The sequence below is a fragment of the Meleagris gallopavo genome, chromosome 8 (genome assembly GCF_905368555.1).
Source record: "Meleagris gallopavo chromosome 8, MGAL_WU_HG_1.1, whole genome shotgun sequence".
NCBI classification, from domain to species: Eukaryota; Metazoa; Chordata; class Aves; order Galliformes; family Phasianidae; genus Meleagris; species Meleagris gallopavo.
Window position 1 is genome coordinate 4,223,037 of NC_139411.1, and position 25,274 is coordinate 4,248,310.

Consider the following 25,274-nt stretch of genomic DNA (forward strand, 5'->3'; position numbering starts at 1 on the left):
GCGTGGAGGCATAAAATGGTTGGTAATGGTATTGCAAACACTGTGGTGCATCCCATCAATTTAAATTGCAGGTCCAGGCACACAGCTCAGAGACAACATGCTCTGTGCAACTGGAAATGGCCCAGGAGTGCAGACTTGCTCCTTAGATTTCTCCTTCTCTGGGTTTCAGTAAAGTGCTTCATCGCTTGACTGTTTTTTTTTTTAGTGCTGTTTTAAGCTTTCCAAAAAAGCAAACTGCTTCATGGAGGAATGGACTGATGGGATCTGAATAAATGGCCACAGGACGTGTCATGCACATGAAATGTCACACCACTGCAGAACTGGGGAGAACTGGGGCTGGTATTCAGATTCAAGCAGAAATCATTGACCAGTGCAAATAAGGGGTGCATTTGTAAAGGCTCGAGTCTGCGAATGATTTGGAAACGAGACACCACCATGTCGCTGTTTCATTCTGGTGTGGATATCACTGGTTTCTGCTTTAAAAAGAAATCTGACAAGTGTGCATCTCCACTCCCTTCTGCATCCTCCCTCCTTCCCAGCAAACCCTCTTGAGCTGAACCAAAAGAGCTCAACTTGCCATTGCTGCTCTCCCCAGTGACAAAGTGGAGGACGAGGAGTGCCACAGTCACCGCTGTCATCAGCACCAGGAGAGTGATGAGGACAATCTCCAGGCTGGAGTAGGGGTGTCTGTTCCTCCGTCTGCACATGGCCCTGTGTGAGCAGAGAGGAGCCAGTGAGATGGCAGACAGGACACCTGCAGTGAGCCAGTGATGGTTTGTGTGCTGCACATTCCCTCGCTGAACAGGGATGCTTGGCATGCTCTCTTAAACAAGTCTTTCAAATAAACCCCAGATATTTTGCCAGGCTGTATACTCGCCAAGCAGCCAAAGGAAATGCCCGAAGCCTCACTGCATTTTTGCAGCTTGTGCTCAGAGAGCACAATATTTTCATCACGACAATGGTTAATTTAGGAAACTTGAGGCAAGGCAAACATCTCCATGGCACGTGCAAATGCATTTCTCTCCAGGATATAAAAAGTAGTACTTGTGACAGCACTCCTAGATAGGACTCTATTGTAGAGATGCCAGCCTTTCTCCTGCTATGCAGAGCTCCTTGCTTCTCCCATTTTGAGCATTGTTTCTCCATCTCATTTTAAAGACTAACAAGAAGAAATGTTGAAAATAAGGCAATGAGAAAATGCAGTATTTCCTCCTATGTTAAAAATCTTGTTTGTCCTGCCCTGACATCTGAATTTTCATCAAGATCTTCAGACTTGCTGGGTGGGAGGTCGCACTTTAATCTAGGATGTGTCTTTTGCCCTTCTTGGAAGCATCTGTGCAAGGCAGAAATAAGCCTTTAAGATAATTTTGGGCATTTTCATACATACTTAGGTGCATCTGTACACAAAATGGCCACAAATCCTGTTCCTTTATATGCTTCTGCCCTTGATTGATGCATATACCTGCCCAAAGGGGCAGATTTCTGAGGGTCTTTGGGGATCTCCATTCTTGGTGGTGGCCCCAAATTTCCTGGAGATGGCCCCATGCAATGTGGGAACCACCAGCCTGAGTGACAGTGTTTTGCCCCTATGGCTGTGTCTCAGCATGGAGGATGGACACACAATTGGAGAGGAAATTTATGGTCTCAGAAGCATGGCAGTGAGAAATGTCACCACCAGCCAGTCACCCAAACCTGCTATAGATGATCTCTCTATAAGTTTCTTTTGCCACAATGAGATAAAGCAGCTGTGATCACTGCTGAATTTCACCTAACAAATCTTTTCATGGTAAGAAAACTAGCATTATGGGCTCCCTTCCTTCCCCTTTCTTGGCTTTGCATTTTATTACAGAAACTAGGAGCTGGCATCCTATCAAACACCACAACTTGTCCGGGTAATTGATATCGCAGTGCCATCCCAAAACACATCCACACAATAGGCAATTACATTCATTTTTCCAAGTGATTAAATAGCTGGAGTAATAGTAAAAAGTGAAAAATACTACCACAGAATCTCAACAACACCTCATGCAAACTCACCTTGCAGCACAGCCTCCAAGGGTTTTGGTGTTCTGGGTGCTGTGAGGCTTTGGTACACTCAATTCTGCCCCTGTACCTGTGGTCTCTCACGTGTCCCAGGGCTTGGAGGAACATCTTCCTGCTTGAAACCTGATGAAAAGTCCAGCTTGAAAATTATTGCTGTTATAGCCTTGTGAGTCAGGCTCCATGCAAGATAAGGGGAAACAGATCAATAACTTTTACTGCAAAAGCAGGCAGAGTTTTTCCATGCATTTAAGTCATGAACAGTGCCTGTCTCTTCAAAGCAACCTTTTTAGGATTGCATAGATCACCTATGGTGCACCAGGAACTTGGGAGCAAGCTTCCCAAGTTTGCTTCATCACTGCCTGAGCCCCCTGCAGGATCCTGCTGTGAGCCCCAGTCCCTGTGGAAGATTGCTCCCAATGATTGACAGACTTCACTGGACGAGCTCAAATACAGGAACATGCTCTTCTAAGGCCTGCTTTATCCAAAGAGCTGTGTCTGTTCTTCCCAAACGTGGTGGGAGCTGTCACATCCCTGAGACAGCAGCCACTCGCCCTTGCTTGCAGTGGGGTTAAACGCCCAACAACTAATTGGGGAATTTAAGGATGGGACCACATACTTTTTCCATCCCACTCAGCTTCCAAACATCAAAGGAGATGCAGTTTTCCACTTTTATCCTGTTTCTATCATACTCCTAATCCAAAGGGTTAATATCTCAGTGAGCAACCTGAGTCATGGCTTCAAGGTTCCCTCCAGTATTTTGCTCAGTCTCAGCAAATTTCAGGCTGGCTGGTGGGGAGAAGTAAGATTTCTTGATACGTTATCTCCTTGCTGTGATACCAATGGAACGTGCTGGCCCTGCTGTTGGTGGAAAACAGCCTGCAAGGCAGGATGCCATGGGAACAGGCGGGGCACTGGCAGAACATGAACTCTTTCCAAAGGTGATGTATTGGCTATTCATAGTGAGACTGAGTTTTCAAGAATTGGTATAGCGATGGTGTGTTTATCTTATAGAACCATAGAATTGCTTGGGTTGGAAGGGACCTTAAAGCCCACCCAGTTTCAATCCCCTGTGGTGGGCATCCTCACTGCATGAGGCTCCCCAGGCCCCCATCCAGCCTGGCCTTGAGCACATCCAGGGATGAGGAAACCACAGTTTCTTTAGGCTGTTTTAGCCTGTAACAGAGACTTCCAGTTCTTCTCTTACAAATTCACAGGAGCCACGATCTTCTTCATGAACCACCTGAACCTGAATCCTTCCATCCTTATCTTCCAGTGTCGGCGCTCAGGAAACTAAATAGTGCTTATTTGTCTATTCTTCCCCTTTGCTTTCCTTCTCTCTCAATTCTCATTCTGGCTCAGCTCATTGGCATGTGGTAGACATTCATCCAAACCCCTCCTTGCAACAACTCATTTTGGTAACCCATGGGTGTGCAGTGTCTGAGGCCAGCCAGGAAGCCATTTACTCCCACCAAGAATTTACCACAACATTCCCAAGCCAAACGGGCAGAAAATGCTCCATCTGTTAAAAATTCAAATTAAAAATCTCTCTGTGAGGTTATGTTGCAAGTGCTGGGCAGAGGAAAGAAACCCCTATAGGATATCTGCTTTTCTGTTCAACATCATCATCAGGACAGCAACCTGGCCGCCTTGTTTTTGCACAGCCAGCCGAGTTTCGGCCAAGAGACTCACAAGAGAGCCAAGAGGCACGCTCATTTGCATTGCAATTAAAACCTCAATTTGTACGGAAAGTTCTGGCCTCACATTTGGGGTGAAAGTCCACTGATTTGTTCTTGCAAAATACTGCTGGCTGGTGTCTCTCTGTCTGCTGGATGAGGCTTGGGGTTCTGAGCTTCCTCAAAAGGCTGTCTCAGAGCTTGCCCTAATTTTGATGAATTTAAACAACAGAAAGGCAGCAGAACGAGCCCAGAAGAGACCGACTCATTGGTGCTGCATGCACATAGCAGGGGACAGGTCAGACCTGCTGCACAATTCCATGAGTTTCTGCTTGCCTCCACAGGGGACTGTAAGAGGGGGGGGACAGGGATGAATAGACTGACATTTCCTTTCCTCAAAAAAATGCACGGCGTTGCTCAGGCTTCTCTTCCTTAGGCTGGAATGCGTTGTGCCACTCTGACACCTGGCTGGATTTCTGCAGACACTGAAACCAGCAGCACCAACACCGCATTACTTGGGGGTCGGGGAAGCCACAGCAGGTACCCCGAGGCAGTGACACATCACAGACCTTGGCATTCAGAGAATGGAAACTTCTTTTCAAACCTGTTTGTGCTGTGTTTTGCACAGCTGGTGTCTACAGCAGGGGTCCGGAACAAGGATCAGCTCTCAGTAGGGGTTTGCTGTTTGTCCAGACTCAAGATGTCCACCAAAGCCTGGGATCCTGGCTGCGAGAAGGGAATGCAGTTCTGAAGCCTTTTACATAATGCTGCTTATTTAATACAGAATGTCCAAAGTCCCTTTTGTATGGATCCTGATGACAGGAGATAAGGTTTCTGAGCAAAGCTATCAGCAAAGCTTTGGGGCTCTGGCAGAGACAGGCAGGGTGAATCAGGCAGCACCACGCAGATCTCCCCTCCTCATTTACCAGCCAAAGCACCCCGACAGGAGCAGGTAACACCATCAGATGAAGGGCTGGGCCGTGGGGGAAACCGTGGAAATGGTGATATGTAGGATCAGATGCCATCTCAGTGACTGCGTCTGAGCTTCTTCCCATTCTGTTTTCCTTGAAGCCTATAAAACTGGGTGGAAATGAAAAAATAAGTGATAGCAGAGGCTCGACCACCTTGACTACATGGGCAGGCAAACAGATCTGTCCGTGCCCAGATTTACAGCCCTGGCTGCTGGACCCACATGCAAGAAGCTGAGATGAGCCAAAATTAACTTAAACCAACTGCTGCTCATTGCCCATCTGACTGTGTCAGATGGGCAATGGTGGTAACGTACACAAAGCTTTGAAACAGCACCTCAAAGGTCCGCAGAAGTAACCCAAAGCGTCACAAAGAGCTGCAAGGGAGAGACCCTTGGGCTCCAGAATCGTGTTGCAATGATGGGGATGGAGATGCACCCCTGCAACTGCAGGACTGGTGGAGGTTGGTGGAAGTGGAGGCTGGGACCCTCACGCCAGCCAGCAGTGCTTTCTGTGCTTAGGAGACGTCAGAAGAAACCATGCAGCAAATTTAGGCTTCAGCCCACGCTGCCCCAGGCTGACCCCCACCCCCTGGAGGCCTTCACCAACTTGGTGTCTGGTCACATTTGGATGCTAAAGAGCTCCAGTACGAGAGCAGGAAACTCTTTGTGGGAATCTCTTCCTGCTCACTGGGCCCAGAGATGGGAAAATGACAAAACAGAACTGGGGAGGACCTTCCCAAGCTAACGCCAGCTGACATCTTCTGGACAATAGTTGAGAAGAAAGTGACTAAGATGGGCTGCTCTACATGCATCCATGCCTACGCTCCAGCAGCTTGCCAATGATGGCAATCAGCAGGGCTGGGGATGCTACTGGAAACCCTCTGCAAGCAAATTTCACAAAGTGGCAGCAAAAAGCACTTCCTGCTGCAGAACATCGTGATTTCAGCCCTGTGCTCACCAGCAGACACTCAGAGCACAGATGAGCTATGGTTTGGAGAAAAACAAAGGTGCAGCCAAAACACTGGGCTGCTGCAAGAGTCCATTTTCTGCAGTGTGCTCCTGCTGGGTTACACGTGGCAACAGCAGGAGACACCACGCAAAGGCTTCATCGCCTCTGTGCTCTTTGCAGAGAGTACCAAAAAGCAAAGCTTTTGTTGCTTGGCTTGTGCTCAAGAACCTCCTCTCCTTGCACTTTAAGAGTCCTGAAGCCTTCCCCATCTGAAAGAAACAAAAACAAAGCCACATTGGTGTGCAGCAACATGGGGACTCATCTACATCCACTCCCAGGGAAAGACCTCAGCTTCCTCTCCTGAACGCCAACAAACTGCATGGTCCTTCTCAGTTCAGAGCCCTTTTTTTTTTTTTTCCTCCAACTTGTACTTCTGGAGATGTCTCCTTCAAATTCCGGCCTGCCCTGGACATGCTATGTTTTACCCCAGAAAAACAGCTGCGCCTCAAAACCTTACTTCTCATTATTTTTAAGTGCCCTTACAGATGCCCATCACAGGAAGCAAATGCAGAAAAAGTGGGTACACATTCCACACCTGAGTATCCTGGGGGAAATGCAGAACTCAGCGTGGCATTGCTGGGCTCGACCTCCCTGCCTGCCCCATTATTTCTCAGGCCAGCACAGCATGATTTACCAAAGCACAGCTCTGCCGCGAACAAACAAAACGAAACCACGTTCAGCAAGACCCATGCAGTAAGTCAGACACTACAATGCAGAATTCAGCAGATTCCATTTAATGTCATGTGCATATATCCATACATTACTTATGTCAATGGTTTTGATGTGCGTGATGCCAGGTCTTGAAAAATCTACTTATTCTTTTACATCTGGGAGCGTGAATTCTCTCAAGCAATCGCCTTGGGATGGATTTGCTGTTTTAAAATCAGCTTTCAACCGCACACTTGCAAAGACAATTACTGTGAACTCAAGGCAAAGCATGCAGAGCTAATCCCTAAAACTTGCAGACGGCTCTGCAAATACTGCTGCAAAGGGCTTTTGCCAAGAAACGTGGAGTAGGAAGAAATCCTCTCCCTTCCAGGGAGAGCTGCTAAGGAACGGGCCCATCTTGCTCAGCATCCCAGGCAACGGCGAGGCAAAGCAGCAGAAGTAACACAGGAATGATTCCTCAAGGAGGTTGAGAAAGAGGGCGGAGAAGTAAAGATAAAACACTACCGTCACCACCACCAGCAAAAACCCTAACCTAAAACAGAAGAAACAGAAAGTGATTCTGTCACCATCAAGTGCTCACAACGGTGGGAAATTTGGGCAGCTCCTGGGGCTGCCTGCCCTGCCACGCGCTCCGCAACAGCACTTTTGGGGTAGATTTTTCAAGCCCTGGGGATGGTTCCAAGGAGGGCTTCTCAGATCCGCTCCCAGCTCCCACATGGTCAGAATGTATTGCATAGTATTTATTTCAGATAAGGCACTCGTTTGCCAAAGGTGAACAGCAATTCAACAGCAATGCAGTTTCCATACAATTTGATGGCCTACAGTGCAATTACATGAAAAAAAATCAAAGGCAAGGTCGGGAAGGTTAAACCTAGCTTAAAATTTAAGATTAATACTAAAAACATAAAGGAAACTACATTTTTCAAAAGCCTTTTTATTTTCCTTCACCATTGTTGTTTTACAATACAAATATCACCTTGTGAATACACAAAAACCCTACAGAAGATAACTCTGCTTCACGTAAAATACAGAATGTATATATATATATATATATATTCATATATTTTTCTCTTCTTCATTCTTTAAAAAAAACTATTTTGTTCTGCACATTGGCAAGTTTAGGATAGAATACTTCCCCAGACATACAGTATGTATGGTAGGAGTGAAACTTATAGTTACATGCAGTTTCTGCACAAATATTTTAAAGAAATAGATTATCTTTGTTGTTTTTCCAACAACAGCTCAATATGGGATGGAGAAACCATTTGTAGTTCACTCAGTGATCATTTGTAAAATTCTTAAAAAACAGGAATTCATGGCTGTTTTCTTATTAAAACACAGCTACCAAGTAGACAATAAAGTGATTTCTTTTAGTATGATCTGCTCACAATGTGTGAACAAGATCTGACCCTTCTTATTTGGTTTATCCCTACCCATGGCAATTTCAACATTATAAGCAAATTTCCAGTTTAATTTAGCTATAAATGCAAAAATTAGTAATTATACAGTATATATAATTCTGCTTTCATGGAATACTTTATTTTAAATAAAAACATTTAAGACTGCCTACTGACCATACAATCAAGACAAGAAAGGCACTAGAAACATAGACAAATCTCTCTCTCTCCCAAGAACCATTTTCTTTAAATTTTAACTCTCTATTCTCTGACATGTAAAAATCTTTTTAAATTTAATTTTCATACACATTTTGAAAAATAAAGTTAGGAAATACTTAGAAAAATCACTTTACAACTTTTTTTTTTTTTTTTCTTTTTTGCACTTTTTGACACAGTCACTGCAGATTCTACAAAATCAAGATTACCAAACCTTCCTGTGTCTGTCATCTCGTTTGTATCGCGGTGCAACAGGTAGAAAGATTTCTCGATTTACCCGAGGCAGGTATTCAGAAACCTTCATAGAGTCATTAGCTAGAAAATGGCTTACAGCCCAATCTTTGGGGCAAGAGATATGAAAAGTATGTTTTCCCAAGAAAATAATACGCATTATTCCCAGACGTGACTGGAAAGACCAGAACTTATGGTATAAAAGCTTTCATTTATGCTGTTGCATCATATACAAAGGAACGTGGTGATGGGTAATGTAAATCCCAAATCTATTAACAAGAAATGTATAACAGTGCGTGATAAGTTAAATTCTCTTTATTGTTGTCCAACGCAGATCCTTTGGAGAGAAAAAAAAAGATCACAGTGCTTACCAGGTAACTGAATAGTTTAAGTCAAGGGAGCTGCTAAAAGAAAGGGTTAGGGAGGGTTGGGGTTGGTTTGTTGTTTTTTTTTTATGGCATCTTTTTGCATGGAGTTCTTAGCACTTGGGACAGGCCCTCTCCCCCTCTGTCCACCAACATGCTGCTATGTGTCATTCACCAGCCGACTGTATTTCACCTGCCTGCCCCGGTGCAGCACCGGCCAGGGGAAGGGCCAGTGGTAGGAGCGAGGTACGATCCCTTGGACATTCTTTTCAAAGTACTGGAAAGGCTTGTACCACCAGACCCTTGCAAGGAGGTTGGCTGGGGAAGCTTCTTTTAGCACCTGCAGAAAGACAATCAGAAAACAGACTTATAAGAGAGTACACTTCTTGCATGGCTTCACTGTTTGACAATTACTCCCACGTATCAGCGGTGGTGTCTGCTTACAGCTGTTTCCAAAAACCTCTCGGCATCTTGAGCTATCTGCTGAACAAATCTGTACAAATAAAGATCTGCCAAACAGCCAAGCTGCTTTTCCACAGCCTCCCTGCACAAAGGACCTGCTGCACCTCAGTGACACTTGCCAACATTTCCAAGCCCTCAGCTGCTCAACAACAGCCCCAAGCAGAAAAACTGCATGTCAAAAAAGGTCAATCTCACCTTTCTACCGGGAACGAAAAAGCATCCCTAAGTGTGTCTGCTTCCAAAACTACCTTTGCAACTCTCTGTGGCTCCAGAATTATTTTTGAGCCCAGCTGCGTGCATGCCTCAGCCCATCCAGAAGAGGTAAAAAACCTGCCCAGGCCTTGCTGTGCACTCACACCACAGCCACCACCCTTTTTACTCCTCTCGGCTATGAGCAAGCCACAGCTGAAATAAAAGGAGTGGGCAGGTGCTGAGGGAGTCAAGCGAGCACCTTGCTGCACATTCACTGTGCCACAGCAGGGAAGCCAGGCATCAGTCCACTGAGAAGTGCAAGCACAGAGCCTGCACACCATGCTTTCTTCCCATCCCATAAACTCGCATTAAAAAATCCACTTTCTGGGAGGAGCTTTTTAAGGTCAGAAACAAGCCACAGCACAGAGAGCAGCACCAGGAATAGACAATAGGACTCAAACAGATGCTCAGGAAAGGATCCAGCAATCAGTATTTCCCAGCACCTTAGCAGATGAGGTTAACAGCGCTGAGCCATCTCCTCTGAGCCTCAGCACGCTGCAAAAGAGATACATGTCCATACAGTAAGGCAAAGAGCTCTTCTGAAGCATGTTCTCATCAGAACTCAAAGCTTCAGTAGCTTCCCAGCTGGAAACATGGCCACTCAGCACTGTATTTTGATAGACTTTGGGAAATCTAAGGCGTGGAAGCCAACCGAGTGCTGTGTGACAACAGGAAGTTCAGGCACAGACTTTAAATGAACACAGTGGCTCCCAAACTGAATGAACATGAAACTGCGTGATCTGCATCATGCATTTGGAAGCAGAAATATGCAGCAAGGTTGAGGGTGCTGCTGCAAGTAGCACAAAAAGGAAGAATAGCATACGACACAGTAGCTATACAGACCTTGGTATGAACTGAAAATCAGCGCCACTGTAGTATTAACTCATTTCCTACTATCATACTGGGTCTTTGTCAATTAATTGTAATTAACTGGAACTGAATGCAACAGTTACGTAAAATACCTTCTCCATGTTGCACAGAAAATATCTGGACACTGATTAATTGTTACAAGCCTAAGAGAAGTCTAGGACAACTTCTCTTAACTCACCGTGTGCAAAAAAGCGTTACCTCTACAAGCTATGTTAGAACACAACAAAAACTGCCAGTTGGCCCAAATTCAGAGAGATTTCAAAACTTGAGCCTTCAAATATTTTTTGCAGTTGAGACACAAGATGAAACCAAACAACAATGCCTCTTCTCCTGTAAGCCCAGCATGAAAGAGGAGAGCAAGATGCTCCAGAAGGACAGGCTCCTGCAGAAAGGCTCAGGGCAACGTGTGGATATTCATCCCCTGCCACAATATAGCAAACGGAGTTATAAGGATCCAAAGACTGGGAGAAACTTACTTGCTGGTTGGCCATTGTGTGATACCACCAGAAAAGTCTTGTAGTGATGTAGTAAGCCACCACCACGTCCACAGTGTAGTGGTCATGAGCAAGGAGGATGCAGAACATCCCAGCCATGCTGAGTATCCAGCAAAGCCAGTGATACCACCAGAGTCGCCGTGGGGAATCTGCAAAGAAGCATAAGCAGGCTGTTAGGGAGCATGCAGAGGAAGGCCACCAAAATGACCCAAGGGATGGAACACCTCTCCTACCAGGACAGGCTGAGAGAGCTGGGGCAGTTCAGTCTGGATGAGGGAAGGCTCCAGGAGGACCTGAGAGCAGCATGTCAGTATCTAAAGGGGAGGTGTAAGAAAGAAGGGACAGATTCTTTAGCAGAATCTGTGCAATAGGACAAGGAGAAAGGGTTTCAAACTAACAGAGGGGAGATTTAGATTGGATATATGGAAGAAGTTTTTTACATTAAGGGTGATGAGGCACTGGCACAGGTTGCCTGAAGAGGCAGCGGTTGCCCTGTCCCTGGGGACATGAAGGGTCAGATTGGATGGGATCTGAGCTGTAGGCGTCTCTGTTCACTGCAGAGAGATTGAACTAAATAACCTTTAAGGGTTTTTTCCAACTGAAATGATTCCATGATTTCAAAACATTATCAGCACTCAAGACTATTGCTGTAATTAGAAGAGGATGCAGACTGTAATCCTGGGTGAGTAGAAGAGTTAAGATTAAAGAGCAGGAATGCTGAGATGACAAAAGCACCACCATTCTGTCAGGGTGCAGCTTTCTATTGTACTTAGAGGTAATCAGACACTTGAAAAACAGAAAGGTTACGAAACCTTAGAGAAACATGCCAGATACATAAAAATCTAACATATCCTGGTCTGTAAAATTAACTGTTGTGTACTTCAACATTAATTCTACATAGCTGGCAAGCCATTCCTCTTGCTTTTCATAAAAGGCAAAATGAGTGACCCTGGCATCCATCTCTCTAGACAAGGAGATGCAGTTAAAATACCATCCATAGGGCACGGTTCAACGAAGGTATAAACTATATTCTAGTCAAAACACTGGAATTAAAATACATACTTCAGACACGTACATGGGAAGGTGTCGTATTTTGTCTCCAAAGTTTTCTTTTTCAGTAAAATCTATGCCCTTGAAGTTGTATTACCTTTATTTAATGGGAATGGATGCACTTCCACTGAAGTGGTATTTACCAACCAGCACATCGATGATTCTTTGATGAGCTGGGAATTTATACAGCAGGAGATTCCTGATGAACATACTTACACTCTTTGATAAATAAGTATGTGAGAGTTAATATGACGGTGTGCCCGCTGTACAGATAGTCGCCGCACATGTTGTGGGATCCTGTGATGGACAATCCTCCGCCAGCTATCAGCTTCATTATCCTTCGCAGGTGAGATTCCCAGTCTCCAAAAAGCTGGTGGAAGAGCAAACCGCAAATTAATGATATCATATCACTGCCCCTCTGCAGGAGCTCCAGTTCACAACATCCACACTACCAATAGGGATGGTCCTCCACATCTGAACGATCTGCTCTGCATGACCTCCAACTCATACTGTTGGTTCAGAAGGCATTCCTGAAAATCTTCCATTTGCCTTTGGAAAGCCAAAGCGATTCAAGTCCTTCTCTTGGATTTGTCGCCCAACAGGCTGCTGGCACTGTCCCGAGAGCTTGCATTTGCTGCTCACAGCCCTAACATCAATCCAGCCATTAAAGAAAGTCTAAAAGGTAATGTGGGGAAAGCACAACTTGGAGGTACTGAGCACCACCAGGACCCAACGGGACACAGGAACCACCTGAGTTTGGAGGAGGCCAAATGGATCAGCACCCTCAACTACACATCTGCTGGATCCTTACCTCATTTCACTAAGTTTTACAATCCATTTAATGATCAGAAGGGAACATAGAATGCCCTGGTTAGCCATCACAGGAAACTTGTTCCTTTGCTTTAAATTTCCTTCTTGCTTTAACAAGTGGAAATTGTACTTTTTGGACAGATCTATGCAGAGTCTTTGTAGCAATCAAATATTTCCTGCTAGCAATTTTTTATAAAACATTAAAATGTTCCCAAAGCCCACCCCGTGACTGTTAAGAGTAAGGTAATGAGATGATATTTTTTCCCATCAGGGTATCTAAAGCTTTCAAGAAAGCTCAGCTAATCTTTTAAGCAGAGCAATGAAAGAACACAATGTAGGCTTGTCTTTACTTGAATAATGAGCCCTACTTGCTGTAAATTTCTGGAGATGACAGATTTACTCAGGCTAGCCCATAAATATCTTGTGTTTGTTTTTTTTTTTTTTTATTTCATAATGGCTGACTGATCAAATACATTGTTGACTCTACACCCTCTACTTCTCTTTACAGAAGACTGAGGTCCCTCAAGAAGCCACATGTGACTCGGCAAAGCTCTGCGCTGCCAAACAGACAATAAAGCACGTTTGTTGGCTTTACCTCCCCAAGGAACCCAAGTGTTTTGGCTCTGTTTGCACCACAGGTTTGTATGTCTCGGCAAACCTCATAAAAACAGTGAAAGCACGTGCCTCGAGTTGAATCACGGGTTTGATTTATGGCTTTACTGCCTGTCATCTGCCTCATGGCTGTGCACACAACCCTGTTGAACTCTGCATGCCACAGACGTTTCACAGAAATTACGTTTCTGTCCTTTCTCCTACTTAAGTTAAAGCACAAACAGCAGAGGCAAGGAGATGAATGCTATGAAGCGAGATCACGTGTATGTAACACATGAAGCTTGTTTCCTATGCTGATGTGACAGAGGTGGACTGAACACCAACACCTCAGTAACTTGGCTTCACCATGGCTTTTGTAAGCCCACATGGCACAATAAACAGAGCCAGAGATAGCTCAGGGAGGGTCAAGCCCTTGCACTAACACAACTGCAATATATCCAGGGACTAATAGTAGCAAAGAATTTCATGTGAAACTGACTTTAAAAAGTCTCCTTGGATCGTTTTCAACTAGAAATCATAAATGAGTTCAACAACAGGTTGCAACCCTGAACTGCTTTAGCGAAGAGGAAAAATGCTGAACGTATGAATCAATTACAACTGCTACAGAAACTTTGTAGATGTGCAGAAGGAAGCTGTTGACCCACCCCCAACTTCCCTGCACCAAACTGTTTTCAAATTACTAACAATCACTGCAAAACCATTGTTCACAGTTCTGTCAACAGTGGGACAAGGGGAATCATTAAAGTACAGAAAGTCAGTGAAAAGTTTACCTTTGGAGAACACTTGAAATGCATGCCAGGTACTGGGAGTGTAGTTACATACATTGTAATACACCGATACAGGTATAGTGTGCCAACTATACAGAAAAATCTTCTGCTAATTATAGACCTAGAAGACAGAGGAAAAAAAAAAAAGAAGAAAATACAATAAGGAAAGGTAAACAAAACACAAGCTACACAAGCTAGTAACTTTGGTCTTCTTGATGCTTTTGAAACTCAGGACTTCGTTCATCTCTGTCAGCTTCCACCTAGGAATACTGACTTCCTTTACAAATATTCCCGCGCTTTGCAGGTCAGAAATACACAAACGGCTCAACCAACATTACCCGGGAAGTTGATTACAGGAAATTTAAGGATTAGAATGCAAATGCCTGAGCAGATTTAGTGCTGAAAACATTCCAAGGGATTTCATGCCCACACCCTTCCATTGGCTTAGAATGGTCACTAATTTTCTATTCAAGGAGGGGGATAAACTTACAGTATTTTCATTAAAAGATAAAAAGGACTAAGTTAATTTCTGCTGACACACACCGCTTAGTAATTAGAAAGGAACGCTGTAGAAGGAATTGCTTGTATGACTCAAATGAATGAGAACATTTATTTCTTGAGCAGCATGAAGGGAGAAAGCAGCTCACATCAGCAATAGAACCTCCAAATACCAATTGAGAGCTGCATCAGCTGCAGAACGGAGTGTTTTCATAGGAGGGCACTCTCCAGGCAAGCAGTCACAGTTCCAACAAGATTCATTCATTGAGGTCTGCCAATAAATTGCTCAATTTTGGGGTAACATAGGGAAGTTTCGTAAACACAATGAGAGCAGAGAGCCGTAAGTCTGACTCAGAAGCAACAGCCAGCCCCAAACCAGGCCTACTGAGTTTTACTGCTACATACCGGGCAACGCCGCCACAAGAAAAAAGCTTCCAGCACATCCATCAGTTTGCACAGCCTTTCATGAAACAAAAATCACCAATAGCTTTATATAACAGAGGCCAGACCCAGCTAGAGCAGCTCAAGATTTTAACCACTGCTGTATCCTGCTGGCTACAGACACTTTGGGTTTTGGTTGATTCTAAACCATTGCTATCTAGACTTAAGGTTATTTGGGGAATACAAAAGTTGCAATACAAGGTGCAAGTCCTCACATTCATTCATTCCTATTCTGAAGCTTTCACTTTAAAAGATGCAATAATAATTTTTCTATGAAGTTGAAGTTGTTTCATAGCTCAACATTGGTCATATTTTCCTTTTAATGGCTTTTGGCAGAGTTATTAAACTGACTGCTCTGCTCTCAGAGGAGTTCAACTTTGCAGTGCCAGATCAATAAGAACGTGAGAGTCTTAATTTATCAAAAAGCTTCAAATACTCCAGTGCAACTGCATTTTGCACTTGAGTGCTCATTGAGTGCTCTCAGCTATTTGAAGCACTGTACTTCAGGATTTTTCCCCCTCCCAGCGCAGCCAAGGATGCAGCAGGGAGCTAAGAAGCACACTGTATTAGTGTAGCTGTATGGACTGAGTCGTAGAATCAGATTCACCAAAGAGGGGAAAGTCCTTGTGCTGAAGGCACCACGCCACCAGGGCAGCGGTTTTCCTCTGTGGCTCCTATGAGGAAATTCTCTCTTGGAAAGGCGATCCATCCTCACACGTGCCTGGCTTTTATAACCACACTCGAGCTTGCTTCTCTTTATACTCTTGTATAAAGACAAAGAGTAGGGTTGGGGATTAAAAGCAGCAGCACATTTGAAAGACCAAAGGAGCAGCAGTGTTTTACTGAGCAATGAATGTTTTTGTTAACGTTACCCATGAATTTACTTAGTTTAAAGTAGATTTAGTGTTCTTTAGCTTAGGAAAGTCTGCATCAAAGTGCTCTGCTATGTAGCATTAAAGAAAAAAAAATAATCCAAAAGGCCTCATATTTTCCCCTTTCAGCAAGGTTTGGCCTATGTGTGTGAGAGCCAGCTAACAAGTACGCTGTAAGCTTATTACTGGCAAAGATGATTACAGTTATCCAGACCTTACCTAACAGGGGTAGCAAGTACACTAACTAATCACATATGGGCTGCTTGCGTGGGCTCCTCACACTCTACAGAAAAACACTCAGGGTGACCAGCCAAGCCCCATGCATCCTCCCCACTCCTGCTCTCTGGTGAAACCAACCTAATCCCCTTGCCAAAAATACCAGGGGCAGGATTCTGTGAGGATGTGCAAAGAAAGAAGGCGCTTATCTCCCTGTAATATACCTACTGCCCAGCACCAAAGGCCTCGCTGCTGAGCAAGCCCACTGAGCAGGCAGAACACTCCAGTATCTACCTGACTTTAACATTATTTTTCAGATAAGAAAGAACTAGCAGGAATCGATGGATAGTCTGCACCATGGTTAGCTGGATGGATACAACCAGCATCCAATTCCACTTCACGTCTGGTTTTGTAGCACATCAAAAGACACATAGGTCCTATTCACCTTCATCGTGCAACGCCTGGACAAAACGAGGAAGAGATCGGTATCGTGAATGACACATCTCTATCAGCCTTCATCTCTTGGGAGAAAAACATAGGATGAAATCAGGATATCGGTAAATAACAGATATGGTGAGAGAAGCAATAAGTTACCCTGCTTGACAATGACAACCTCGTTCTTCTGGCTCAGTGATCCCAAACTTTCCCTCAGAGACATCCACGGCTGATAGCCTTGTCAACCAAGTAGGAGAAGAAATGGGTTTCCTGCCCAGCAATCACCAGGCTTCACAGCTCACCTTCCCATCTGCGACAATGGCTATCTCTGACACTGCTGGTGCTCAAGGAAGTGAGAAAAGTCCATCTGGCTTATTTTCCTCCTTTTATTCTTCAATTAAGTTTCAAAGAGAGGTGATAACGCTCTCCACCAAGTGATTCAGTTCTTTCATAGCACTTGGTGGTTCACCAACCAAAGCCATGAGAACGAGCCATGTCACCAGACCCTGTTCCTTTCTGCTCCTTGCTGACGGCCCAGGCTGCTCAGATCTTGACAGCTCTGCTTCTATACACACAAGAAGAAAGGTCTCTAACATGTTACGCGTCCAGTACTCATACTGACTGGCACAGAATAGCTGTTCCAGGACTGATACTGAAAATGAAAAGCCCTGTGACTCTGTGACATCATGGCCATCGTCAGCCAAAGCTTGACACATCAAGCAAAAAGAAGGAAAACTCTTTATCGTTTATCAAGGATGCCAAAATACTTTGCTATTACTTCAACCCATCTCTCAATGCTTTGAAATCTCCAAACGCCTCACAGACTCTGCTGTTCTTAATCCATCACAGTGTGCTTGAACCCCTGTACTGCCCAACAATTCCCCATGGTCTTCTCTGGGTGCCTCCCTTGGTTTTGAACGACATTTCTGCTCTGGGACACCACGTTTATGGTTCCCCTTTTCATCACAGGACCACAGCAGCAAGAAGAGCTCAGTATTGCAGCTACCACCATGGGAGCCTGATACAGAAGCTTATACAGCAAGAGACCATGTCAGGTTAGATTCTTCTTCCTGTACATACATGACCACACACACAAAAAAGCAATTTCACAGTTTCTAAGCATTGTACAATAAGAATGGACTACATTAAACATTCTAGAAACTTTCCCTTAAGGAACTCTGTGGAAATGCACAATGGTCTTAAAATTTCAGCAGAGAAAACCCATTAACTTTTATAAAGCAACAATAAAGATGAATAAACAGCAGCAATTTTTCCAATATTCATTAATGACCTTTGTATTTCACAAAATAAGGTGTGAGGTTTTTTTTTCAATAGGAGGTACTTGTCCACAGTTAATTAGTGAAAAGACACAGCAAAAGCTGGGATGTCTGGGATAAATCCCCAGGATGAGAAACTGATAGAATCTTGTGGATTGCTTAAACATTTGTCAGATAGCTGTGGAAATCTACAGCTCTGTTACGTAAAGGTATCCTGCCCCAGCACGGCAGTTCTCTCAAGCTGCCTCTACCTTAGCAAACTGGTGAACAACCTGAATACATTTAAGTTTTAATAGTTTTCGCCATTATAAGGGTGAGTGAGCTGCCACCTTAGGTTTTACTGTTTTAAAGAATTGAAACTGAAAACTTTAAGGTCATTACAAAGTCCTGCAAACCAAAAGATCTTGTATTTAACATGGTGCTGCACAGACTAGATGCCTTCCAGCTGTTGTTTGTTGGTTTTGTTGTTTTTTGTTGTTGTTTTTTTTAATATAGGAACAACATAAAGAGACCTTGTGTTAGAGGAGGAAAACCCCTTTGGGTGAGACAGCTCTAGGGCATGCTCTTGCCTGGTTTTAGGAAGGAAAGGCAACATGTCACTTGATACTGCTTAGAGCCATCTGACTTCGAACACTCCAACACAGTCCAAGGTATGGATTTATGGCATTTTAAAGAAACTCAATTAAACATCCACTTGCGCAGTCGCCATTAGAGGACAAGAGGTAGGTGAATTACACTGGCAAGCAAATTCACTGTTGCAATTCTGAGCAGGTATGAGCAAGTATCCAGACAGCCTTGCAAATTCACCGTGTATCTGCACTTCTGCATATTTTATGATAAGCTTTCAACATACTCTGTTCCTGATATTACCTGTACTACCTAATGTCAAGCAGAAAATGTCCTTTAGAAGTTTTAATGCAGCACTGTTTCGGATCACAGCACTGCCTGCTGTTTAGAGCCTGCAGCCTGCTGATGAGGCCTGCTACCTCCAGCAAGCGCTCGTCCTGCTGGGGAACTTCAACCACTCGGACATCTGCTGGAAAAGCAGCACGACAAGCTGCAGGCAATCCTGGAGGCTCCTGAAATGCACCGAGGATAACCTTCTGAGTCAAGTAATGCGTGGCCCCACCAGGGGGGGATGCAATACTGGACTAGCTGCTCATCAATCCAAATGACCTGATTGATGGCATCAGGATTGGAGGCTGCCTGGGCTGTAGTGACTGTGCTAAGGTGGAGTTCATGGTCCTGAGAGATATGAGACAGGTAAAGAGTAAAATCAGGATGCTAAATTTTATGAAAGTTAACTTGCAGCTCGTCAGAGAGTTAGTCAACAAAACACCCTCGGAAACTGTCCCATGGGCAAAGGCATGGAGCAGAGCTGGCAGATCTTTAAGGAAGCTTTTCTCAGTGCACAAGTGCTCTCTATCCCCAGGTGAAGCAAGTCAGGAAAGGAAGGCAAGGAGCTTGCTGGCAAAAATGAAGAGCAAGAAGAAAATGCACAGGCAGTGGTAGCAGAGACAGTTATCATGGGAGGAGCATAAGGAAGCTGCTGGGATGTGTAGGGATGGGGCCAGGAAAGCCAAGGCCCAGCTTGAACTGAACTTGGCTAGGGATGCCAAGAAGAATACAAAAGGCTTCTACAGGTACCTCAACCAGAAAAGGATAGTCCAGGGGGGTGTACTCCTCCTCGAGAGTCACACAGACAGGCTGCTAACAACAGACAAGAAGAAAGCTGAAGTACTTCACAACTTTTTTTGCCTGTCTTCTCTAACAACTGCTCGCCACACAGATCTCATATGTTTAGTTTGGTAGGATGACATTGGGAAAGCAACGTCCCTTCCACTGTAAGTGAAGATCAGGTCTGTGACCAGCTGAGGAACCTGAACATCCACAGTCTATGAGTCCCGATGAGATGCATCCGAGAGTCCTGAGGGAATTAGCTGATGTAGTTGCCAAGCCACACTCAATGATATTTGATAAGTCGTGGGAACCAGGTGAAGTCCCTGCTGACAGGAAAAAAGGCAACAACATGCCTATTTTCAAGAAGGGTAAAAAGATGACTTGGGGAACTACCATCCTTCAGTCCCATCTCTGTGCTGGGAAAGATCATGATGCAGATCATCCTGAAAGCTATGCTAAAGCACAATGAAGCAGGGAGCTGATACAGGAGAACCAGAATGGCTTCATCAAGGGCAAATCCTGCCTGGCCAACCTAGCGGTTTTTTATGATTGTGTCACTGTGTCAGTTTACAAGGGAAGAACCACTGGTGTCCGAGGGAAGAACCACTGGTGTCCGAGGGAAGAACCACTGGTGTCCGAGGGAAGAACCACTGGTGTCCGAGGGAAGAACCACTGGTGTCCGAGGGAAGAACCACTGGTGTCATCTATCTGGACTTCAGTAAGGCCTTTGACACAGTAACCCACAACATCCTTCTCTCCAAATTGGAAAAATATGGATTTTATGGGTAAATTGTTCAATGGATGAAGGACTGGCTGCAAAGAGTGGTCGTCAATGGCTCAACATCTGGATGGAGATCAGTGACAAGTGGTGTACCACAAGGGCCAGTGCTGGGACCAATACTCTTTAATATCTTCACCAATTACACTGACAGTGGGGCTGAGTGCACCCTCAGCCAGTTTGCCAATGACACCAAGCTGGGGGGTGCAGTGACACACCAGAGGGATGGGATGCCAGCCAGAGGGATCTAGACAGGCTGAGCAGTGGGCCCAGGTGAACCTCACAAGGTTCAACAAATCCAAATGCAAGATCTTGCACCTGGATCAAGGCAACTCTCACTACCAAACACAAGCTGGGGGATGAGAGGATTGAGAGTAGCTCTGCCAAAAAAGACCTGAGGGTAATAGTGGATGAGAAGCTGGACATGAGCCAGCAATGTGCCCTCACAGCCCAAAAAGCCAACCATACCCTGGGCTGCATCCAAAGAAGCGTGATAAGCAGGGCAAGGGAGGTGATCCTGCCCCTCTGCTCTGTGCTTGGAGGCCTCACCTGGAGCACTGCATCCAGATGTGGAGTCCTCAGTGCAGGAGAGACGTGAAGCTGTTGGAGTGTAATCAGACAAGGGCCACAAAAATGATCCACAGAATGGAACACCTCCCCAGTCAGGACAGGCTGAGAGAGCTAGGGCTGTGCTGGAGAAGAGTCCGTAGTGACCTGATAGAGGCCTTTCAGTATCTAAAGAGGAGCTACAGCAAAGAAGGGACAGACTCTTTAATAGAGTCTGTGGTGACGGAACAGAGAGAAATGGTTTCAAGCTTAAAGAGGGTAGATTTAGGCTGGATATAAGGAGAAAGTCTTTTGCAGTAAGGATGGTGAGGCACTGGAACAGGTTACCTAGCGCTGTGGTTGATGTCTTATCCTTGGAGACTTCCAAGGTAAAGTAGGATCAGGCCCTCTGTAACGTGATCTAGCTGTGCATGTTCCTGTTTGCTGCAGGGGAGTTGGGCTAGATGACCTTTAAAGGTCCCTTCCAACTCTATGGATTCCATAAAAAACACTGTGATCTTAAGGTAGGATCTTAACATCAAGTAAACTACAGTGAGAATTCCCAAATCAGTTCACAGATGACGACTTACGCTTTCACTCTTATACAGATAGGACAGTCAAATGAGTTAAGAACATAGTTACACTCAACTCGAGGCTTTTCACACGTTAAAAGGGTTAACGTTAACTCTGCAGGCAATTAAGATCATAGTTTCTTATGTAGCAGTAGACTGAACTCCCTGCTTTTGTACAAGCAGCCTACACAAACTGCAGAACTCATGGTGTGGCATCTATTTCAGTCTGGGATACCAAAACCAGAAAGACCACAACATCACTTTATTTGGACTGTACCCAACCTCCAAATCCATCACAAGTATGCCCTAGAACACCAAGTTTCCAAAAGGTTTTACTTACTTGTATTTTAACAGCAGCCACTGAACAAACCACAGTCCTACAAGGATCATGCCGTTAATTTCACAAATAGAAAAGGCCCATTGCACCCGATCAAAACGATCAAAAAATGCATCTGGTAGGGGAGGCTGCACCTCCTTGGGAGGCACTCGTTCGTGAACAACTGAGATAGTCACTGTGGTAAAGATGAAACAAAAAAGTGCATAAATAAAAGCCAGGAAAGTTTTGCCCCATTCCATGGGATACTGCAAGCGCTCTGGCTCTGGCATGGGGATCTTTATCATCTCCTTCTTATAACCATTTGGCACCCCGTTCAGCTTTGTTTTACTGCTAAAGCCATTTTCATGTGCGGTGTTGTTAACGCTGACACAGATGTGCCCGTTGACGTGCCCATTTTTGTGAGCCTCTATGTGATGAGCCATTTTTAAAGTCTCGATCATGTGCAATAGCTGCTGGCCACTGTCGGATGACACTCGGGAGAGAGGCGTCTTCTTGAAATCTTCCTCTGTCAGGTTGATCAAATCCTGCCCGGTGAAGCTTTTCAATGGCTCACAGTACTCTGGCACGGCATTTTCCATTAGCCAATTAGTCACCTCCTCAGGTGACCACGACACCACTTCTTTCATCCTGCCAGGCAGCCGAGGCACAGTCTTACATCGATTTTAAAGTGGGCAGCAGTCACTGTGGCTCCAGCACATCAGAAGGCTCTTCCTTAGCTTCATCTTGTCTGAGGAAGCAGTTTGGCAAGAGACAAGTCCCAGTCTCTAACCATTTGATGTGAGCACCCAGGTGCTGTGGCGAGCGCAGCAAACAGTTCACTTCACATTCATGTTGGCATTCTTCTTCCTGGGGAGGGAAAAAAAAACAACAGAAACTTAACATTTACTGAAAGTTTGCAATTCAGGTTCAAAGACAAAAGGACTGCCAAAGAATAGCCAGATTCTGGCTTGGAAAAGAGAGATTGATTTGAGTCCAGCCTTCTGTGCACAAGCCCCGTCCTCTCTGAGCTGGATGCCAATTATTCCAGAGCCTTAACAATTTTTATTAAAAAAAAAAATCCTTCGTAGCTGAGTTGAAGACTTCTTTTGCTCTGAACTAGACACGTGAGACATAGCTTTTAATCTCTTTCTCTGCAGAATCACCAAGGTCTGATGCTCGACAAAAGACAAAGCTTTGGATGAAGGGCTCACAGCACTCCAGGTACACCACCTCTAACTTGGAGCGTGTGCCAAGCGCGTGCATGCACTAAAATACACGAAGCTAACAGAGATAACGATAAATGCTCTCCCTTGCAACTACCCTCACTATTTAAATTCACAGGAAGAAAGGATACAACTCTATTTTCTTTCTTCCTTTTGGCAGTGGGATCACATGTACTGAGAAAAGCTTTTAGACACAGATCGCTTCATTATTCAAGTGGTGTTTAGCAAATCGGTGTTTAGTTACAGAGCTCCGAACATGGAAAAACAGGACTGATTGAATTATGCATGTTAACCCACATTACACAACCCAAGCAGACTCTCACCAGAGGACAACTTGGCTTGATATTACACCATGCTGTGCTGATACCACACTGTGCTGCACTGCCACAGGGCACCTGAGCTCCTGGGCCCCATACTGGCTACAGCACAAAGCCTGGACGTGATCCACGCTATGCCACCATCCATTTCGATGCCTACAATATTTCCATCTCAGGTGATGTGCCACCGAAGAGCTCCATCAGCTGCCTCTGCAAGCTTTGCTTTACAAATTCAGCACGGATGTGGGGCCGTCAGAGCGCTTGGCCCACACCATGAGGTGGGGTAGTATTAAGGCTTTTCACTTTTATAAGCTGGAGAGCAAATGCCAGTTTCCCAAACGCTCAGAAAGTTGGAAAGAAGGAGAGAACATCTTTAGCCATTATCTTCCTCACACACCAGTCTTTCTGTCCAGCCCCTGACAACACACTGCAGCTTCCTGCTTGCTTAAGGAGTCAGGATCCCCAAGACACAGAACTGCATTTATCACTGTGCAAGAAACTGCAGCCAATCCCAACATTACATCTCATTGCTCACTATGTGTACACCTTCTCTTGCCTGGGCTAAGCTAGTAAATTTTAAGATGAATTCTACATGCAGTGTGAAAGAACAAAAAACTATTGCCAACTGTAAATGCTATTCTCATACCAGCACAAAAGTCACAATATGCTCCTGTAACCCTATGAGACTGGGCCTGGCAGCTCTACAAGAAGTAGCAAACGTGTGCTTCTGGCAGCAAAACTGTGGGAGCCTGCAACATTGCTTAAAGAAAATACAGTCAATTCTGAAACATGCATATGCTTTATTCTTTAAACTCATCATCAGTAATGCCTTTAAGAGATATCCTCCAGAAAAACAGATGTCTCAAGTCCTGCATTTTTGCCCTTTTAGAGTATAAAAGCATTTTTTCCAAGAGACTGTATTGGTTTTAAAAAATGAGGAATCCTACCTCACGTATACATGGGCACACACCTTCATCCCTGTTAGAAATCCAGGTCTCACCTTCTGCAGAGGAACAGCAAATGGCAGCACTGGGACCAAAGAGGAGTTAAAGTGCACAAAGTCCAGTCTTTGCTGCTCTGGCAGCGTGAGCTGAGCGCCTGCTGGATGAAATCCCAGCCTGCTGCCACCATGCCACCAGCACATAAATCCCTTGGAGCACCTTTTGTAAAGGCATAGTAACTGATACACACGGAAGGAAGGCTGAAGGACTCAGCTTGAAAGTTAAAATGAAGAATAACATCTAACATTTCTAATGCAAACATCCATTTCATAGCTTGACTGAAACAGAGGGCAAACAGGCAAAACAAGTTTCTTTACCAAGAAGTTTCTTTCCCAGCTTGTCGCACTGAAAATACCTTTTTTTTTTTTCCCCAACATGCACTGCTAGAAGCTCGACCAGGTAAGGTCTGCAGAAGCAGTCTGGGTGCCTCACAGTGCCCCCTCTGCCCTAAGTAAGGCTTGCTCTTGTCCACAGAAGCCAAAGATGTCAGCCACTGATATGCACTGGGGCTCTGTGCACTGGGTTGGCAGCTCAGGCAGGCAACAAAAATGCTCCCTCCATCTGCATCAGATCTGCTTCATTACGGAGCCGGTATCTGGTAATGAACTATAAATACGATCTGATTAGCATAATGATACCAATTGCACCACACAATGACAACACAGGACAAAAACTGGTAACTCAAAACACCCGTCACGAGACTGAGAGATGAAGCAACTTTGGCAAGTCTCCCAGCTCCCACCTTCTCGTGTTTACACAACCTTTCCCCTGTATTCGCTGCAAATATGAAAGGAACTTGCAGATCCTCTTCCAATTTCCAAACAGGGAGTGATGGCAAGCGAAGCTCTTCCCTCTACCACTTCAATCTGACCACAGAGAGGTTGGAATACCAAAAATCACACCAGGAGGTTCTACAAGCACTAGGAAACCTCACAGAACAATATCTCTTTTGCATCATTTTTGGGATCCAGTTGAGCACAACAAGCAAATTAGAGAGCAACTAGCTCTTTGATTAAAGGCCAAGATCTGCCTGCAATAGCACCATCCGCTGCCTACAACTCCACTCTCAGCCTGCTGGCCAAGGTGCAGGAGCCTGCAATTTTCCACCCACAGGTCTGCTTGGAGGATAACCAAGGACCCACACTTGGGTTTTCATTTCAAAGACTACCTGCTCACTGCTGAGCAAGTGCTGGACAACCCCAGAAGTACAGC

General features: G+C 44.9%; 2 protein-coding genes and 1 long non-coding RNA gene across 7 annotated transcripts in view; 1 reads left to right on the plus strand and 2 right to left on the minus strand.

The window, feature by feature from the left end:
• Nucleotides 1–2,177, minus strand: part of LOC100540641 (putative neutral ceramidase C) — an 18,380-nt gene extending 16,203 nt beyond the window's left edge. Inside the window, exons 1-2 of the mRNA XM_010714143.4 lie at nucleotides 2,038–2,177; nucleotides 578–711 (exon numbers count right to left, since the gene is read on the minus strand). Coding sequence (XP_010712445.1) covers nucleotides 578–707 — 130 coding nt within the window. The 5' untranslated portion in view covers nucleotides 708–711; nucleotides 2,038–2,177. The remainder of the gene's footprint in view (nucleotides 1–577; nucleotides 712–2,037) is intronic.
• The window catches only part of LOC146543835 (uncharacterized), a 14,170-nt gene extending 922 nt beyond the window's left edge, over nucleotides 1–13,248 (plus strand). Inside the window, exons 2-3 of the long non-coding RNA XR_014884908.1 lie at nucleotides 206–12,383; nucleotides 13,020–13,248. This is a non-coding gene — a long non-coding RNA (uncharacterized LOC146543835). The remainder of the gene's footprint in view (nucleotides 1–205; nucleotides 12,384–13,019) is intronic.
• SGMS1 (sphingomyelin synthase 1) overlaps nucleotides 8,509–25,274 on the minus strand; it is a 74,414-nt gene continuing 57,648 nt past the window's right edge. For all 5 annotated transcript variants that reach the window (XM_085230200.1, XM_010714145.3, XM_019618027.3 and 2 more), the window contains 5 exons: nucleotides 21,546–22,388; nucleotides 13,894–14,011; nucleotides 11,918–12,071; nucleotides 10,634–10,800; nucleotides 8,509–8,913 (listed from right to left, as the gene is read on the minus strand). In XM_085230200.1, the coding sequence (XP_085086326.1) occupies nucleotides 8,734–8,913; nucleotides 10,634–10,800; nucleotides 11,918–12,071; nucleotides 13,894–14,011; nucleotides 21,546–22,168 (1,242 nt within the window). In that variant the 5' untranslated portion in view covers nucleotides 22,169–22,388 and the 3' untranslated portion in view covers nucleotides 8,509–8,733. The remainder of the gene's footprint in view (nucleotides 8,914–10,633; nucleotides 10,801–11,917; nucleotides 12,072–13,893; nucleotides 14,012–21,545; nucleotides 22,389–25,274) is intronic.